The sequence below is a fragment of the Hypanus sabinus genome, chromosome 7, assembly GCF_030144855.1.
Source record: "Hypanus sabinus isolate sHypSab1 chromosome 7, sHypSab1.hap1, whole genome shotgun sequence".
In the NCBI taxonomy this organism is placed as follows: Eukaryota; Metazoa; Chordata; class Chondrichthyes; order Myliobatiformes; family Dasyatidae; genus Hypanus; species Hypanus sabinus.
In genome coordinates this window covers 71,857,555-71,874,298 of record NC_082712.1, presented here as the reverse complement: position 1 = coordinate 71,874,298, position 16,744 = coordinate 71,857,555, and the positions used below count along the sequence as shown (strand labels likewise).

Genomic DNA, 16,744 nt, shown 5'->3' with positions numbered 1-16,744 from the left:
TGCATATTTGTTGAAAACGCCATCACAGGTAGACAGAGTGGAGAACGGCATTTAGCTCACTGGCCTTCATGGGTCAGGGCTCTGAGTACAGGGATTGGGACATCATGCTGTAGTAATAGGGCAACAGTATTATAAATCATTGTTCACCCTGTTGTAGGAAAGATGTGGTTAAAGCAGGAAGTGCAGGAAAGATTTGAGGATATTGCCATGCCTAGAAGCCCTGAGTCAAGGGAGAGGCTGGCCAGGCTAGGTCATATTCCTTAGAACATAGGAGAATGAGGAACAACCTTATAGAAAGGTTTAAAATGATGAAAGATGTATGTATAAGGTGTGTAAGTCTTTTACCCAGGGTAGGTGACACTAAAGCTATAGGGCATAGATTTAAGAGCAGAATGATTTAAAAGGGACCTGAAGGGAAACTTTTTCAAGCAGAGGGTGTTGAGTTTATGGAATGAACTGCCAGACATGGTTGAGGCAGGTACAACAGCTTCACTGAAGAAGCCAAAGCGGTTCAAGGAGGGACAGGGCTTCGAGGGGTATTGGGCAAACATAGAAAATTAGATCTAACTATGTAGGAACTCTGGTTGGCATGGACTGGTCGGCCTGTATCTGTTCTGAATTGCTGCTGCATTTCTCAGACTAACAACCCACCTGCCGGAGGAACTCAGCAGGCTGAGCAGTATCGTGTATTGAGACAGTATGCTCAACAATTTGGGTCCTAACCCTGCATGTGAATGGAGAATGGAAATGGGAAATGGTTAGAAAGAGTGAGAGTGAAGCCAGAAGTGATTGGACACATTGATTGATGGATCGGGGGGAGGGGGGGGAGGACCAGGGAGTGTGGAAGGATGACAGTCAGATTGAGTTAGGTGGCGGGGAAGGAGGATAGGAGGCAGACAATAAGCGATGGAGCCAAGAGGGGTGTGGGGAGGGTGAAGGTGGAGACAGCTGCTGGAGGGTGATAAGTGAGAAAACAAAGACTACCAAGTGCTGGAATCTGGGTGAAATGTACGTGAACCTGAACCAGAAGCCAACATTCAGACAGCAGACATCTTTACAAAGTTCAATGTCTCTTTGCATCTCAAATGGATAGTTTCAAATAAAATAGCGTACTCACCACACTTATTAACTGTGAGAGGGACACCTTTATTGCAATGGTTACTATATCAGTACTGTTCTTTGCAGGTCTGATGAGCCGATTATAGCGATCGGCATGTAGGAGATAACTAGCTAAGCGTTCCTCTGTATTAGGAGGTAGAGCACCTGAAAGCAAGCAAACAAAACAGGTACACTATCCTTTAACTGATTCCATTTCTATTTTGATTTACAGTGTAAGTGGGGTGCAGTCCATCAGTGTTAAGAAATTAGAACACTCTTCTAGTTTTTGTTTCTGGATTTTTCTTTCCTAGCTCATCCTTGGTGAACAAACCTACTCCTTGGTCTAAATACACCACGGTGAAACTGGGTGTTGGACTTCCTAACAGACCTCGGATAGTCAGGATGCACAACCACTCCTCCTTCCTCAACATGGGTGCTCCCCAGGCTGCGGGCTGAGCCTACTGCTGTGCACTCCGCTCACGCATGATTGCGCAGCCAGTCACCCAAGTAAACACGTTGTCAAGTTCGCCAATGACACACTGTGGTGATGCCAAAATCCTGGGAGTGCATGTCTCACATCACATGGTCCCAGAACATTCTACACAACCAGGAAAGCTCACCAACACCTCTAGTTTCTAAGGAGGCTGAAGAGAGCAGGTCTGTGCACGTCTATCATCATGTCATTCTACAAGCTGCATCACTGCATGGTATGGAAATAGCACTGTGTGGACAGGAAGGTTCTACCAAGGGCAGTCAGAACTGCGCCCAACACATCACTGGCACCAGCCTACTTCCATCAATATATACAGAAAGGTACCAGGAAGTGGCTTGTATCATCATGAAGGATCCCACCCACCCTGCTTATAGTCAGTTTGTCTCACTGCCCTCCGAAAGGAGGCTACGTAGCATCCATGCCAGGACCACCAGCAAAGTTCTGCCTCAATTTTTTTTTATAGCTGCGCAGACCAACCATTGCTCTGAGTTGGAAATTTTAACCTGGTCTGAAAACTGTGAGGCACTTGTTTGAGGCAACTGTTTTTTTTTTAAATAGGCATACTATGAATGTTTAGAATTACACCTGAAAGCAAGAGAACAAAATAGGCACACTATCCTTTAACTTGTCAGCTTCATTAACAAAAATCACATACTTCTGTTTGCTTAACAAAAAAGTTAGAATATAGAATTTTTCACACTGAGCAATCACAAACTACAATTCACAAAACAAGTGAACAATGTCGGGCAGCGAAAACAACTGACAGGCAAAATGGCAGAAGTAAAATGTTTTGACAAGACAGAGACAAGGTTTCTTAACAAGGAGATGCTGACTTCTATACTGCATTTATTGTTATGATTTGTAATAGAGTTGTAACTTGAAATACTGACAATGTAAGTACATTGAAGCTCTAAAAGGTTTCAAAGTAAAGGCGGTGATATATTTATTATTTATAAAATTTATGGATTATATTAACACATAATTAACTACAGAGTATTTTGCAATTATATTAACAGAGACTTCAAAATTATATTAGCATAATTTAAAACTATATTAACATTACATAAAAGAAAATTCCAGCTGCGCAACAGGCCCTGTGCATGGCTGCATTTCAGTTATTGTGCAGCTGTGCACCTACGCAACTTAGAGGAAACAGTGACCATCAGACTCAACAGCAGTTATCTTCCCCAAGCAATAAGGCTGAAAAACACCTCCATCCACTAACCTACTCCTTCACACCCCCAACAACCATTACATTATCATCCTGTCAGTCACAGACTGTCTGTCTCACTCCACTCGGGAACGAGGCCACGTAGCATCCATGCCAGGGCCACCAGCAATTTCTGCCTCAATTTTTTTAATAGCTGCCCAGACTCAGAGTTGGAAATTTTTACCTGGTCTGAAAACTGTGAGGCACTTGTTTGAGGACAGCATAACATGAGGTTTAGGGAGCAAAGATCAGATGGGGCTATTGAGGAATATAGAGTAGCAAGAAAGGAGCTTAAGAAGGGGCTGAGAAGAGCAAGAAGGGGGCATGAGAAGGCCTTGGCGATTAGGGTAAAGGAAAACCCCAAGGCGTTCCTCAATTATGTGAAGAACAAAAGGATGACAGGAGTGAAGGTAGGACCGATTAGAGATAAAAGTGTTAAGATGTGCCTGGAGGCTGTGGAAGTGAGAGAGGTCTTCAGTGAATACTTCTCTTCGGTATTCACCACTGAGAGGGAACTTGATGATGGTGAGGACAATATGAGTGAGGTTGAAGTTCTGGAGCATGTTGATATTAAGGGAGAGGACATGTTGGAGTTGTTAAAATACATTAGGACAGTTAAGTCCCCGGGGCCTGATGGAATGTTCCCCAGGCTGCTCCACGAGGCAAGGGAAGAGATTGCTGAACCTCTGGCTAGGATCTTTATGCCCTCGTTGTCCACAGGAATGGCATCCAAGGAATGTTGTCCCCTTGTTCAAAAAAGGTAGTAGAGATAGTCTGGGTAATTATAAACTAGTGATCCTTACATCTGTGGTGGGAAGGCTGTTGGAAAAGATTGTTAGAAATAGGATCTATGGGCATTTAGAGAATCATGGTCTGATCAGGGACAGTCAGCATGGCTTTGTGAAGGGCAGATCATGCCTAACAAGCCTGATAGAGTTCTTTGAGGAGGTGATCAGGCATATAGATGAGGGTAGTGCAGTGGATGTGATCTACATGGATTTTAGTAAGGCATTTGATAAAGGTCCACACAGTAGGCTTGTTCAGAAAGTCAGAAGGCATGGGATCCAGGGAAGTTTGACCAGGTAGATTCAGAATTGGCTTGCCTGCAGAAGGCAGAGGGTTATGGTGGAGAGAGTACATTTGGATTGGAGGATTGTGGCTAGTGGTGCCCACAAGGATCGGTTCTGGGACCCCTACTTTTTGTGATTTTTTATTAATGACCTGGATGTGGGGGTAGAAGGGTGGGTTGGCAAGTTTGCAGACGACACAAAGGTTGGTGGTGTTGTGGATAGTGTTGAGGATTGTCGAAGATTGCAGAGAGACAGTGATAGGATGCAGAAGTGGGCTGAGAAGTGGCAGATGGAGTTCAACCTGGAGAAGTGTGAGGTGGTACACTTTGGAAGGACAAACTCCAAGGCAGAGTACAAAGTAAATGGCAGGATATTTGGCAGTGTGGAAGAGCAGAGGGATCTGGGGGTACATGTCCACAGATCCCTGAAAGTTACCTCACAGGTAGATAGGGTAGTTAAGAAAGCTTATGGGGTGTTAGCTTTCGTAAGTCGAGGGATAGAGTTTAAGAGTCGCAAGGTAATGATGCAGCTCTATAAAACTCTGGTTAGGCCGCACTTGGAGTACTGTGTCCAGTTCTGGTTGCTCACTATAGGAAGGATGTGGAAGCATTGGAAAGGGTACAGAGGAGATTTACCAGGATGAGGCCAGGTTTAGAGAGTATGCATTATGACCAGAGATTAAGGGAGCTAGGACTTTACTCTTTGGAGAAAAGGAGGATGAGAGGAGACATGATAGAGGTGTACAAGATATTGAGAGGAATAGATAGAGTGGACAGCCAGCGCCTCTTCCCCAAGGCACCACTGCTCTCAATACAAGAGGACATGGCTTTAAGGTAAGGGGTGGGAAGTTCAAGGGGGATACTAGAGGAAGGTTTTTTACTCAGAGAGTGGTTGGTGCATGGAGCGCACTGCCTGAGTCAGTGGTGGAGTCAGATACACTAGTGAAATTTAAGAGACTACTGGACAGGTATTTGGAGGAATTTAAGGTGGGAGGATATATGGGAGGCAGGGTTTAAGGGTCGGCACAACGTTGTGGGCCAAAGGGCCTGTAATGTGCTGTACTATTCTATGTTCAACTTATGTACAGACACTCCTGTACCTAGCATCATTTTAATAGACATAAAATCAATCTATGTTTATAAGCTATCTTATGTATTTCTATCAATTGTGTTTTTTTATTGTTGCATTCTTTATCTTAATGTGTGTTGTTTTTGTGGTGCATTGGATCCAGAGTAACAATTATTTTGTTCTCCTTTACACTTAAGTACTGGAAATTACATTAAATAATTATGAGTCTGGATCAGGGTAATCACAATGTATAGACTTCCTGATTTTTCTGAACAATTTCGCTTAACTCCCTGCGAAGATGAATTACCTTCAGGTGGAGGGTAATAACTGTTCCTGAACGTGGTGGTGGGGGGAGCTAAGGAAATGATGCCTTCCTTGTATCTTCCAGCTTCCCTTTATGAATTTTAAACCCTCCCCTCCTAGTTATTCTGGCTTCTTCCCTGTGCCTTTCCAATCCTGATGAAGGGTCTCGGCCCACAACATCAACTCTTTATTCTTCTCCATAGATGCTGCCTGAGCCATTGAGTTCCTCTAGCATGTTGTGTGTATTACTCTGCAATTCAAGCATCTGCAGAATCACTTGTGCTTATGGTTTGCACATTACATTCCTATTGAACTTCAATAAATCACAATTTATTTTTCATAAGGCCTTGATCTAAGACTAAAATTAACTTCCCAACAGACTGATATCCTTGTCTCCATTAATGGCCCAACCACTTACAGACCTTCACAATAAAATTCCCATATTTTACCTCAAGCAAGGACTACGTAATACCTTCAAGTACAGATTCGCCTTCACCAATTCTACGACTGAGCTATGCCTTAAGATTATAAGACATAGGAGCAAAATTAAGCCAATCAGCCCATTGAGTCTGCTCCACCATTATATCGTGGCTAATTTATTATCCCTCTCAACACCATTCACCTGACTTCCTCCTATAACCTTTGACACCCTTAATATGTCAAAAACCTACCAACCTCTGCTTTAAATATACCAATGTCTTGGCCTCCACAGATGCTAGGCAATGATTCCACAGTTTCACCACCCTCTGGCTAAAGAAATTCCTCCTCATGTCCATCTAAAGGGAAGTACATGTGTTCTGAGGCTTTGCCCTTTGGTCTTAAGACTCTCCCACGCTAGGAAACATCCTCTCCACATCCACTCTACCTAGGCTTTTCAATGCTGGCTGAGTTTCAATGAGATCCCCTCTCATTCTTCTGAACTCCAGTGAGAACAGACCCAGAGCCTACAAGCACTCCACATACATTAAAACGAGAAAACCTGCAAATGATGGAAATCCGAAAGAACACAGCAAGCCAGGCTTCAACTATGGAAAGAGTAAACAGTCACAGTTTCAGGCCAAGATGAAGGGTCTCAATCTGAAACGTTGACTGTTTACTCTTTTCTATAGATGCTGCCTAGCTTGCTCAATTCAACGAGAATTTTTTTGTGTATTCCTCTTACATTAACCCTTTCATTTCCACGATCATTCTCAAGAACCTCCTCTAGACCCTCTCCAATGCCAGCACATACTTTCTTAGATAAGGCATCCAAAACTGCTCAATATATTTCAAGTGCAGTCTGACTAATATCTCATAAAGCCTCAGAATTATATCCTTGGTGATATTATATAACAACATTATAGTTCTAGTCCTCTCAAAATGAAAGCTAACATTTCATCACATTGTGGGGATCATTGAGACATAGCTGAAAGAAGATCATAGTTGGGAGCTTAACATCCAAGGATACATTTCGTATCAAATGGACAAGCAGAGGGGGTGGGGTGGCTCTGTTGGTAAAATATCTGTTAAAATTAAATCATTAGAATGAGGTGACATAGGATCAGAAGACATAATCCTTGTGGGTAAAGTTAACAAACTACAAGGGTAAAAAGACCATGATTGAAGTTTTATACGAGCCTCCAACTAGTATCCAGGATGTGGAATACAAATTACAAAGGGAGATAGAAAAGGCATGTAAAAAGGACAATGTCATGATAGTCATGGGGATTTCAATATGCAGGAAGATTGGGGAAAATCAGGTTGGTGCTGGATCCCAAGAGTGGTAATTTGTAGATTGCCTATGAAATGGTATTTTAGAGCATCTTGTGGCTGAGCCCACTAGGAGAAAGGCAATACTGGATTGGCCAATCAGCCAATATTCTATCTATGCTAGTATCATTCCTGTAATACCAGAGACTGTTATCTTGTTAAGTAGCCTCATGTGTGGTAGTTCTAAAAGGCCTTCTGTAAATCCAAATAAACAACAAAGACTGACTCCCCTTGGTGCATTCTGCCTGTTATTTTCTCAAAGAATTCCAATAGATATTTCAGACAAGGTTTCCTCTAAGGATACCATGCTAACTTTGGGCTACTTTATAATGTGCCTCCAAGTACTCCAAAACCTCATCCTTAATAATGGACTCCAAGATCTTTTCAACCACTGAAGTCAGGCTAATTGGCCTATAACTACATTCACTTTTGCCTCCGACACTCTTGAATGTCTGGCATACTGCTGGTGTCTTCCACAGTGAAGACTGATGAATAAGACATATTAAGTTCATTTGCCATTTCTTTGTCCACCATTACTACCCCTCCACCATTACCACCCCTCCAACAGTCCAATTTCCACTCTCACCTCTCTTTTATTCTTTATCTTAAAAAAGCTTTTTGATATTCTCTTTGATATTTTTGGTTAGCTTATCTTCATATTTAATCTTTGCCTTCTGGTGGTTTTTAAAAACTTCCCAATCCTTTAAATCCCCCCTAATTTTTGCTTGGTTAGATGCCCTCTCTTTTGCTCTCATGCTCTCTTTGATGTCCCTTGTCAGTCATGGTTGTTTTATCCTCCCTTCAGAATACTTCGTCATCTTTGGGATATTTCTATCCTGCACCTTCCGAATTGCTCCCAGAAATTCCAGCCACGGCTGCTTTGCCATAATCTCTGCCAGTGTTCCTTCCAAATCAACTTTGGCGAAATCCTCTCTCATGCCTCTAAAATTTCCTTAACTCTATTGTAATACTGATGCATCTGATATTATCTTCTCCCCCTCAAACTGCAGGGTGAATTCTATCATATTATGATCACTGCCTCTCAGGGGTTCCTTTACCCCTGCTCAAGTCAGAATAAAGGGGTCTATTTGGTTGGCTGCCGATGACAAGTGGTATTCCACAGGGGTTGATTTTCAGACTGGTTCTTTTCAGGTTATATGCTACAGATTTGGATAACAGAATTAATGCCATTTTGGCCAAGTTTGCAGAGTATACAAAGATTGGTGGAGGTGCATGTTGTGTTGGGGAAGCAGAAGGACTTGGGCATATTGGGAGAATGGACAAAGAAGTGGCAGATGGAGTATAGTGTAGGGAAGTGTACTTCCCTACACTTTAGTAGAGGGAATAAAGGTATAGACTATTTTCTAAACATGGAGAACATTCAAAAATCAGAGGTGCAAAGGGACTTGGGAGTCCTTGCGCAAGATTCTCTGAAGATTATCTTGCAGGTTGAGTCACTGGTAGTTCAGGAAGGAAAATGCAATGTTAGTATTCATTTTGAGAGAACTAGAATATAAGAGCAAGGATGTGATGCTGAGGTTTTATAAGACATTTGTCAGACTTGGAGTATTGTGAGCAAGTGTGGGCCCCTTATCTAAGAAAAGATGTGCTGGCACTGGAGAAGATCCAGAGCAGATTCACGAGAATAATTCTGGGAATGAAAGGGTTAAAGTATGAGGAGCATGTGATGGCTCGGGACTTGTACTCAATGGAGTTTAAAAGAATGACAGGGGATCTCATTGAAACCTATCAAATATTGAAAGGCCTAAACAGTGCGCATGTGCAGAGGATGTTTTAGATGCCCATTCAGAACAGAGATGAGAAGCAGTCTCAATGGACCGAGTGGCCTATGTCTTACGCTCTTACTACTGATTAAAACTGTGAGTTCCTTTATGAAATCTTACATGAGGATTCCCAAGAACCTTTGCACATCTGATTTCTGAATTTTCTCCATTTAGAAAATAGTGTACATCTTTATATCTTCTGCCAAAGTGCATGACCATACACTTTCTAACACTATATTCCATCTGTTACTTCATTGCCCATTTTCCTAATCTGTCCAAGTTTTTCTGTAGATACCCTGCTTCATCCACACAAAATGACGCCCACCCTGCCTATCTTTACATCATCCACAATCTTGGCCACAAAGTCATCATTTCCATCGACCAAATCACTGACATATAACGTAAAAAGTATCAGTCCCAAATCAGACCCCTGTGGAACACCACTAATCACTGGCAGCGAAGCAGAAAAAGCCCTCCTTATTCCCACTCCTTGCTTCTTGCCTGTCAGCCAATCTTCTGCCAGTGCCATTGGATCCATGTGGAAAATTCCCAAAATGAAACTGTAAATTGAAATAAAACAATCTCCATATCCCTGGATTCTCTATAGCTTTAAACAAGCCTCCCTCTAATGCCTGCTGGTGAATGATGTATGTTAAAACTCTGTTTCAGCAAGGAGAAGGATCAATCTTGCTGGGGGAGGAATTCTGTTGTTGTACAAGGCACAGGTCAAGATTGAACATGGGTTGCTGAGGAAGCAACTCTTCTAGCCACTGTGCTCATTTGTTAAGTACATTCCAGATAGGTTGATAGGTTTGAGATATTAAGGAAGTCAAAGGATATGGGGATGGTACAGAAAAATAGTACTTGGGTCAAGATCTATTAGGATTTTATTAAGTGACAGAGTGGCCAAATAGCCTCTTCCTGTTTCTATTTCTAATGTTACATTCTGTTAATTTGGTGCTTGAATTTATTTTTGAACAAATCTGTCATCTTAGGAAGTAATCTTGCAAATACTGTACTACAAGCCATAAGACCATAAGCCAAAGGAGCAGAAGTCGGCCATTCAGCCCATCGAGTCTGCCCCGCCATTTCATCATGAGCTGATCCAATCTCCCCTTTAGTCCCATTCCCCTGCCTTCTCACCATAACCTTTGATGCCCTGACTACTCAGATACCTATCAATCTCTGCCTTATATACACCCAATTGTTTGGCCTCCACTGCTGCCCGTGGCAACAAATTCCACAGATTCACCACCCTCTGGCTAAAAAAAAATTTTTGCATCTCTGTTCTGAATGGGCACCCTGCAATCCTCAAGTCATGTCCTCTCGTACTAGACTCCCCCACCATGGGAAACAACTTTGCCACATCCACTCTATCTGTGCCTTTGCCTTTCAACATTCAAAATGTTTCTATGAGGTCCCCCCCCCCCCATTCTTCTAAACTCCAAGGAGTACAGTCCAAGAGCGGTCAAACATTCTAATTTAAAGATTCCCGGAATCATTCTAAAAGCCTTGCAAGTACTTTATGGCAAGTATTGTATTCTTGAGTAACAGTACCAAAACTGTATAGAATAAGCCAGGAATGGTTCCAAGGCTCCAACTGTAAGAAGACATCTTTACTCCTGTACTCAAACCTCTTGCAATAAAAAGTATCATTCTATTTTCCTTCCCGTCTGCTGTATCTGCCTGTTGGCTTTCAGTGATTTCTGTACAACAATACTATTAGAGAATTGGCTTACTACTGCCTACTTGCTTGCTCTCCTTCCCATATTCTTGCCAATGTGATTCATTGATCCAAATGTCGGGAACAGAGTTCAACAAATAGCCTGTACTCTACATTTTATTTCGTACCAACAACCAGATGTCTTTTCTACATCTTACTTACATTGTGACTTACTGGGTTTTCAACATACCCAGTGGCATCTGGCTAATTAATTATTGCAGAAGTACATCCTATAATTACAAATATAAATGTGACACAACACGCAAATTGCTGGAGGAACTCATTGGGTCGGACAGCATCAATAGAGCAAAATGGACAGGCAGTATTTCTAGTCAAGACACCTCATCTGTACTGAAGATTCTCAACCCAAACCATCAACTGCCTATTTCCCTCCATAGATGTTGTCTGACCTGCTGACTTCTCCAGCACAGTTTGTGTTTCTCCCAATTCCCGCCTCTGCAGTTTTCTGTCTCCACAAATATGGTAGCCAGTTCTTACACATCATGTGCTCAAGGGGAGTTTATAAGTGAAATTTATTTTCTTTCTGTGACTGTTTTAATATACACGCAGTGGCCACTTTATCGGGTACATGTGTACACGTGCTCGTTAAAATAAATATCTAATCAGCTAACCATGTGGCAGCAATTCAATGCATAAAAGCATGCAGACATAGTCAAGAGGTTCAGTTGTTGTTCAGACCAAATATCAGAATGAGAAAGAAATGTGACCTAAGTGCCTTTGACCATGCAATGATTGTTGATGCTAGACAGGGTAGTTTGAGTATCTCAGAAACTGCTGATCTCCTGGGATTTTCATGTACAACAGTCTACAGAGAATGGTGCAAAAGAAAGTAATCCAGTGAGTGGCAGCTCTGTGGGAAAATGCACCTTGTTAATGAGAGATCAGAGCAGAATGGCCAGGCTGCTTCAAACTGACAAGAGTAACACAAATAACTATGTATTACAACAGTGGTGTGCAGAAGAGCTTCTCTGAATGCACATCAAACCTTGAAGAAGATGGGCTACGACAGAGAAAGGCCACAAACATACACTCAGTCGCCATTATTTTGGTACAGGAAGTACCTAACAAAGTGGCCTCTGAGATTTAGCAGGGATTTTATCAGTAATGATGTATAGCGCTCTGTAACTATGGACCTACCAATGAATTTTATAATCGGGTTCTGGAAAGCTCAGCTGCAGGGTTTACTTCTGTTTGCTTTATGATGGGTCCAATGAGCAAGAATTCCTGCTTTAAATTATCCCACTCATTTCACCTCTTGCAGCAGATGTCATCCCATGCCCACACTTTGGGAAGTCTGATCAATTGGTCGTACTTTTCACCTGATATACAGGCAGAGACTGAGGACCGCTTCACCATGGTGAGGACTGTGAAGGTATGGTCAAGGGATACGGACAAAAACTTGCAGGTCTGCTTTGAATTTGGTGTACAGGGATTCATCTTTGGATCAGATTGAACATGTCCCAGTTGTCACTGACTTTGTCAAGACCTACTTGAATGAGCATGTGCTTTTGGGTGGTCTAGTATGCTGGTGTCATACATGGTACAGCATATGGTTTGAGTAACTCCGAAACTGCTGATCTCCTGGAATTTTCACGTACACCATCTCTAGAGTTCACAGAGAATAGTGAGAGAAACAAAATACATCCAGTGAGCAGCAGTTCTGTGGGGGGAATCGCTTCTTAATAAGAGAAGTCCAAGGCAAATGGCCAGACTGGTTCAAACTTACAGGAGGGTGGCAGTAACTCAAGTAACCGCATGCTACAACTGCGGTGAAACCTTGAACTGGATGGTCAACAGCAGCAGGTGGCCATGAACATAACTCACTGGCCACTTCATTAGGTATAGGCAGTAAAGTGGCCACTGAGTGTATGTGACAGCTTATCTGTTAACATTACTGAACCAAGCACGCAGGCCACATTTCATCAATAGAGCACTCCAAGTTTTTGTCTGTATGTGCATTAAAGTTTTGATTTGGCCCTCAAAAGTCATTTAGATGTTCTAAAGAACATGCAGAAAGGTCTAACTAGAACAGTCTAGACCGGGGGTCGGCAACCTGCGGCTCCCGAGCCATTTGTGGCTCTTTCACCTCTGTGCTGCGGCTCCCTGTGGCTTTGGGAAATAATTGGTCAGTATTTAATTAAAATGTATTTTATGTTAGTTTGTTAGCTTTTGAAATGTAATTCTAAATTTGAAGATTATGGTGATCTTGTACAATCTAAGTGTGGCGACACATTTCCTGGCACATCCGAAACGGCTCACAATTAGCCAGCATTCCGGCTAAGGGAGATAGCCTACGGGGGTTTGTGAGTACACGTCTTTTGCAGCATCTGCGTCCATGGGGGCTGGGTTGAGGGAGGCTTAAAAGCAAGGCTGTTTAGTTCGAACAAAGTTATTCGACTGCAGTTTACTGACTGCGTGAGCACACCGCTACAACGTGTTTTTATCGCTATTAATATACGTCACCACTGCCAATACCTGACACCCGCCAGTGCGCGATTTCTTTAATTTTTCGATCCAAGGTAAGCCAAATATGGAGAATTCTAAAAAAAGAAAAGTGACTGAAGGAAACAGAACGTTTAATGATACGTGGACAGATTCATTTGCTTTCACTGTTGACGAGACTGGTTTACCGGTATGCTTAATATGCAATGAGAAACCAGCAAACAACAAAAAGTCAAATGTCGCAAGGCATTTCCAGAATAAACACGCAGCCTTTTCTCAAAAATATCCGGATGGAGATGAGAGAAAAAAAGCCGTTTCGGAACTGATGCGGAAGGTTGATCTGAGCAAAAATCATTTCCAGAAATGGATGAAGTCTGGAAAATCAATGACATACGCCAGTTATATTGCCGCTCAGGAAATAGTCAGGCACGGGAAGCAGTTTACAGATGGTGAATATATAAAAGAATCTTTCATTAAGATTTCAGAACATCTATTCACGGACTTTAAAAACAAGAGTGAAATTGTGCAGAAAATCAGGGATATGCCCCTCTCTGCAAAGACTGTCAAAGACAGAACCATAAAAATGGCAGAAGACATCACAAGACAGCAAATTAAAGACATCAATTCAGCTGTGGCCTACTCGATTGCCTGTGACGAGTCTAAAGACAAAGGTGATATTGAACAAATAGCGTTGTTCTGCCGGTATGTAAACTCTGCCGGGCCACAGGAAGAACTGATTGAGTTGATACCTCTAAAAGACCAAACACGGGGGGAGGACATCTGTGAGGCTGTCTTGAATTGTTTAAGAGCCAAAGGAATAAAGACCACCCATCTGGTGTCAGTAGCTACTGATGGGGCACCGAATATGACGGGAACGCACAAGGGATTTGTGGCTTTACTGCAGAAGTCGCTGGACAGAAAGCTGCTGACTTTTCACTGCATCTTGCACCAAGAGGCACTGTGCGCTCAAACATTTCCTCCGGAATGCACAGAAGTAATGGATGTTGTCATTCAGATTGTCAATAAAATAATGGCAAAAAGTTTAAATCACCGTCAATTCCGTTTGTTACTGGACGAGCTGGAAAGCGCATATTCTGATCTCCTGCTGCACAACAAAGTCCGGTGGCTGTCCAAAGGGGAGGTGCTGAAACGCTTTGTCGCGTGTCTGGAAGAAGTGAAAACTTTCCTGGGCAGCAAAGGGATCACCTTTCCTGAGCTGGAACAGCCAGAGTGGCTGGAAAAGCTACACTTCATGGTAGACATGACAGCGCACCTGAACACGCTGAACACAGCTCTTCAGGGGAAAGGACGCACAGCCCTGCACATGTTGGAGGATGTTTTGGCATTCGAGCGCAAGTTGACAGTGCTTGCCAGAGATTTACAGAAAGGCACTTTGTCTCATTTCCCCAATTTGAGAGAGTTCAAACAAGGTCACGACATGATAATTTCGGAGTATTTACATTCTGCAATCATCGCAATGCAAACATCGTTTGGGAAACGCTTCTGTGAGTTCAGAGAGGAAAAAAACACATTATCCTTCCCGGTCACTCCCTTAAGCATCGATCCTTCCCTACTGAATACAACTGCATTGGCAGGTGTGAGTCAACCTGATCTTGAGATGGAACTGGCCGACATAGCCGACAAAGACATATGGGTGTCCAAGTTTAGACGCTTGACAGCAGACCTTGAAGATGTTGCCCGTCAGAAGGCCGTTCTTGCTCAGAATCACAAATGGAGTGATATTGAAAACCTTCCAAAACCGGACAAACTTGTGTTCGAAACATGGAATGCTATGCCCGACATTTATGTAAACATGAAAAAGTATGCGCTTGGAGTCCTGTCGATCTTTGGATCCACATATGTATGTGAGCAGGTGTTCTCCAACATGAACTTTATTAAAAACAAACATCGCGCACGCCTCACAGATGACAGCTTGCGATCCTGTGTAAAGATGAAGGTGACGTCATACAGCCCTGATGTGCAGACGCTATGCGCTGAGGTCCAGGAGCAGAAATCCCATTAACCAAGTATGATAAATATTTTAATTGCCTATTATTTTATGTATATTCATATTTTTTCATTGTTCAGTGAAATAGTCCTTTTATTTTTCAGGCTGACAGCTGGCTGATGTTATTTTTGGTTTGCTGCTGGCGGAAAATTTAAGTTCGGCGTTTTTCATAAATACAAGAAGGACTCAAATAGACATTGAGTATTTTACTTAAAAGTAACTTTCAACCCAACGTCTTTTTTTCGGAGTTCAAAATGTTTTTGTTGCATGCAGAAATGTAATTTCGTTTTCTCTGCAGGAGTTCATCAATTTCATAAATGCAACACATTATAGTTTGTTTATACATAGCATAAAGGCAAAAAAAACGTTGTATGCAGTGTTATTTCATTTTAAATGTCAAACGGGTTTTGCGGCTCCCAGTGTTTTCTTTTCTGTGGGAAACGGGTCCAAGTGGCTCTTTCAGTGGTAAAGGTTGCTGACCCCTGGTCTAGACCTAAGAATTTCAGCTGTGTTTTTATCCTTGAAGAGAAACTTGGTGGAGGTCTATAAGATAAGGGCAAATAGAGTGAAACTGTTGCCGTTGGTTGATAGTTCACAGAATACAAGAGTTAAATGTGTAAGACAAAAGATGTAGCAGCAAACAAAAATACGGAGGAACTCAGCAGGTCATGCAGAAATGTGAGGGGAAGTGGACAGACGATGTTTTGGTTAAGAAGTTTCATCTGGACCAGAGAGTGAGAGGAGATTAGGAAATGAAGAAAAATAGCTTACAGTATTTTGCAGAGACTATTTATGATCTGGTCTGCATGGTAGAAATAAAGGGAAAACAATCTGCAGTGCTACAAGAGTGAGGAGATGTGACAGATGGAATTTGTGTAGATCTGACGGGCCAAATGAGCTCTGAATCTATGATCTGTTTGTTGTTAAATCCTGTCAGCTGAATTGCATAATTTACTTAGCCTACACAAAATGAATAGCAAATTACTGCTTAAGTAAAATATTGTTACTTCTAAATATATTAAAAATGTCATATTTTAATTTGTGAAAATTAAAATGCTGAAAAGCACTTTTGGCTATTTTAACAGATGCAAAAGTATATCTTATAGTTGTATCAAATATGTAAATTAATATATTCTCCTAGTTGTGAATACATTTCCCTGGGACATAAATGCATTTCTATTCATGAACCAATCTTCATTCAGCAGGACTACAAATTGAGTTTAAGCTTTACTGTATGTTTATCTAACCTTCTGTTGATTTGATATCCTTTATTAAATTACTGAATGAAGGATGTTGATCTAAAATAAGACCAGAAAACATAGTAAGAGAATTGTGCTATTTGACCAATCGAGTCTGCTTCACCATAAGATCGAGACTGATTTATAATCCCTCTCAACCTTATTCTCCTTCCTTCTTCCAGAAACTTTTGACGTTCTCACTGATCAAGAACCTATCAACCCCCACTTTAAATATATTCAATTACTTGGCCTCCATAAGCAACTGTGACATTCAATTCCAGATTCACCTCCCTCTTGCTAAAGAAATTCCTTTGCATCTCTGTTCAAACTGCATCCCATGGCTGTGCCTGCTGGTCCTAGACTCTCCCAGAATACTTCAAATATGTTCTGACGAATGCATTATAAAACCTGAGCATTACATCTTTGCTCTTATATTTTTTATTTTAGCCCTCTTGAAATAAACACTAACATTGCTTCTGCCTTCCTTGCTATCAACTCAGCCTGCAAGTTAACACAAACATGAGGAAATCTGCAGAT

At 41.9% G+C, this 16,744-nt stretch overlaps 2 protein-coding genes across 2 annotated transcripts in view; one reads left to right on the top strand and one right to left on the bottom strand.

The window, feature by feature from the left end:
• Positions 1-16,744, bottom strand: part of LOC132396346 (neuronal acetylcholine receptor subunit beta-2-like) — a 62,741-nt gene that overhangs the window by 40,301 nt on the left and 5,696 nt on the right. Inside the window, exon 2 of the mRNA XM_059973860.1 lies at positions 1,118-1,263. Within this exon, the coding sequence (XP_059829843.1) occupies positions 1,118-1,263 (146 nt within the window). The remainder of the gene's footprint in view (positions 1-1,117; positions 1,264-16,744) is intronic.
• Positions 13,065-15,394, top strand: LOC132396345 (general transcription factor II-I repeat domain-containing protein 2A-like). Its single transcript, XM_059973859.1, has 2 exons — positions 13,065-14,988; positions 15,074-15,394. The coding sequence occupies exon 1, from the start codon at positions 13,287-13,289 to the stop codon at positions 14,982-14,984; it is 1,698 nt and encodes a 565-aa protein (XP_059829842.1). The 5' UTR covers positions 13,065-13,286; the 3' UTR covers positions 14,985-14,988; positions 15,074-15,394.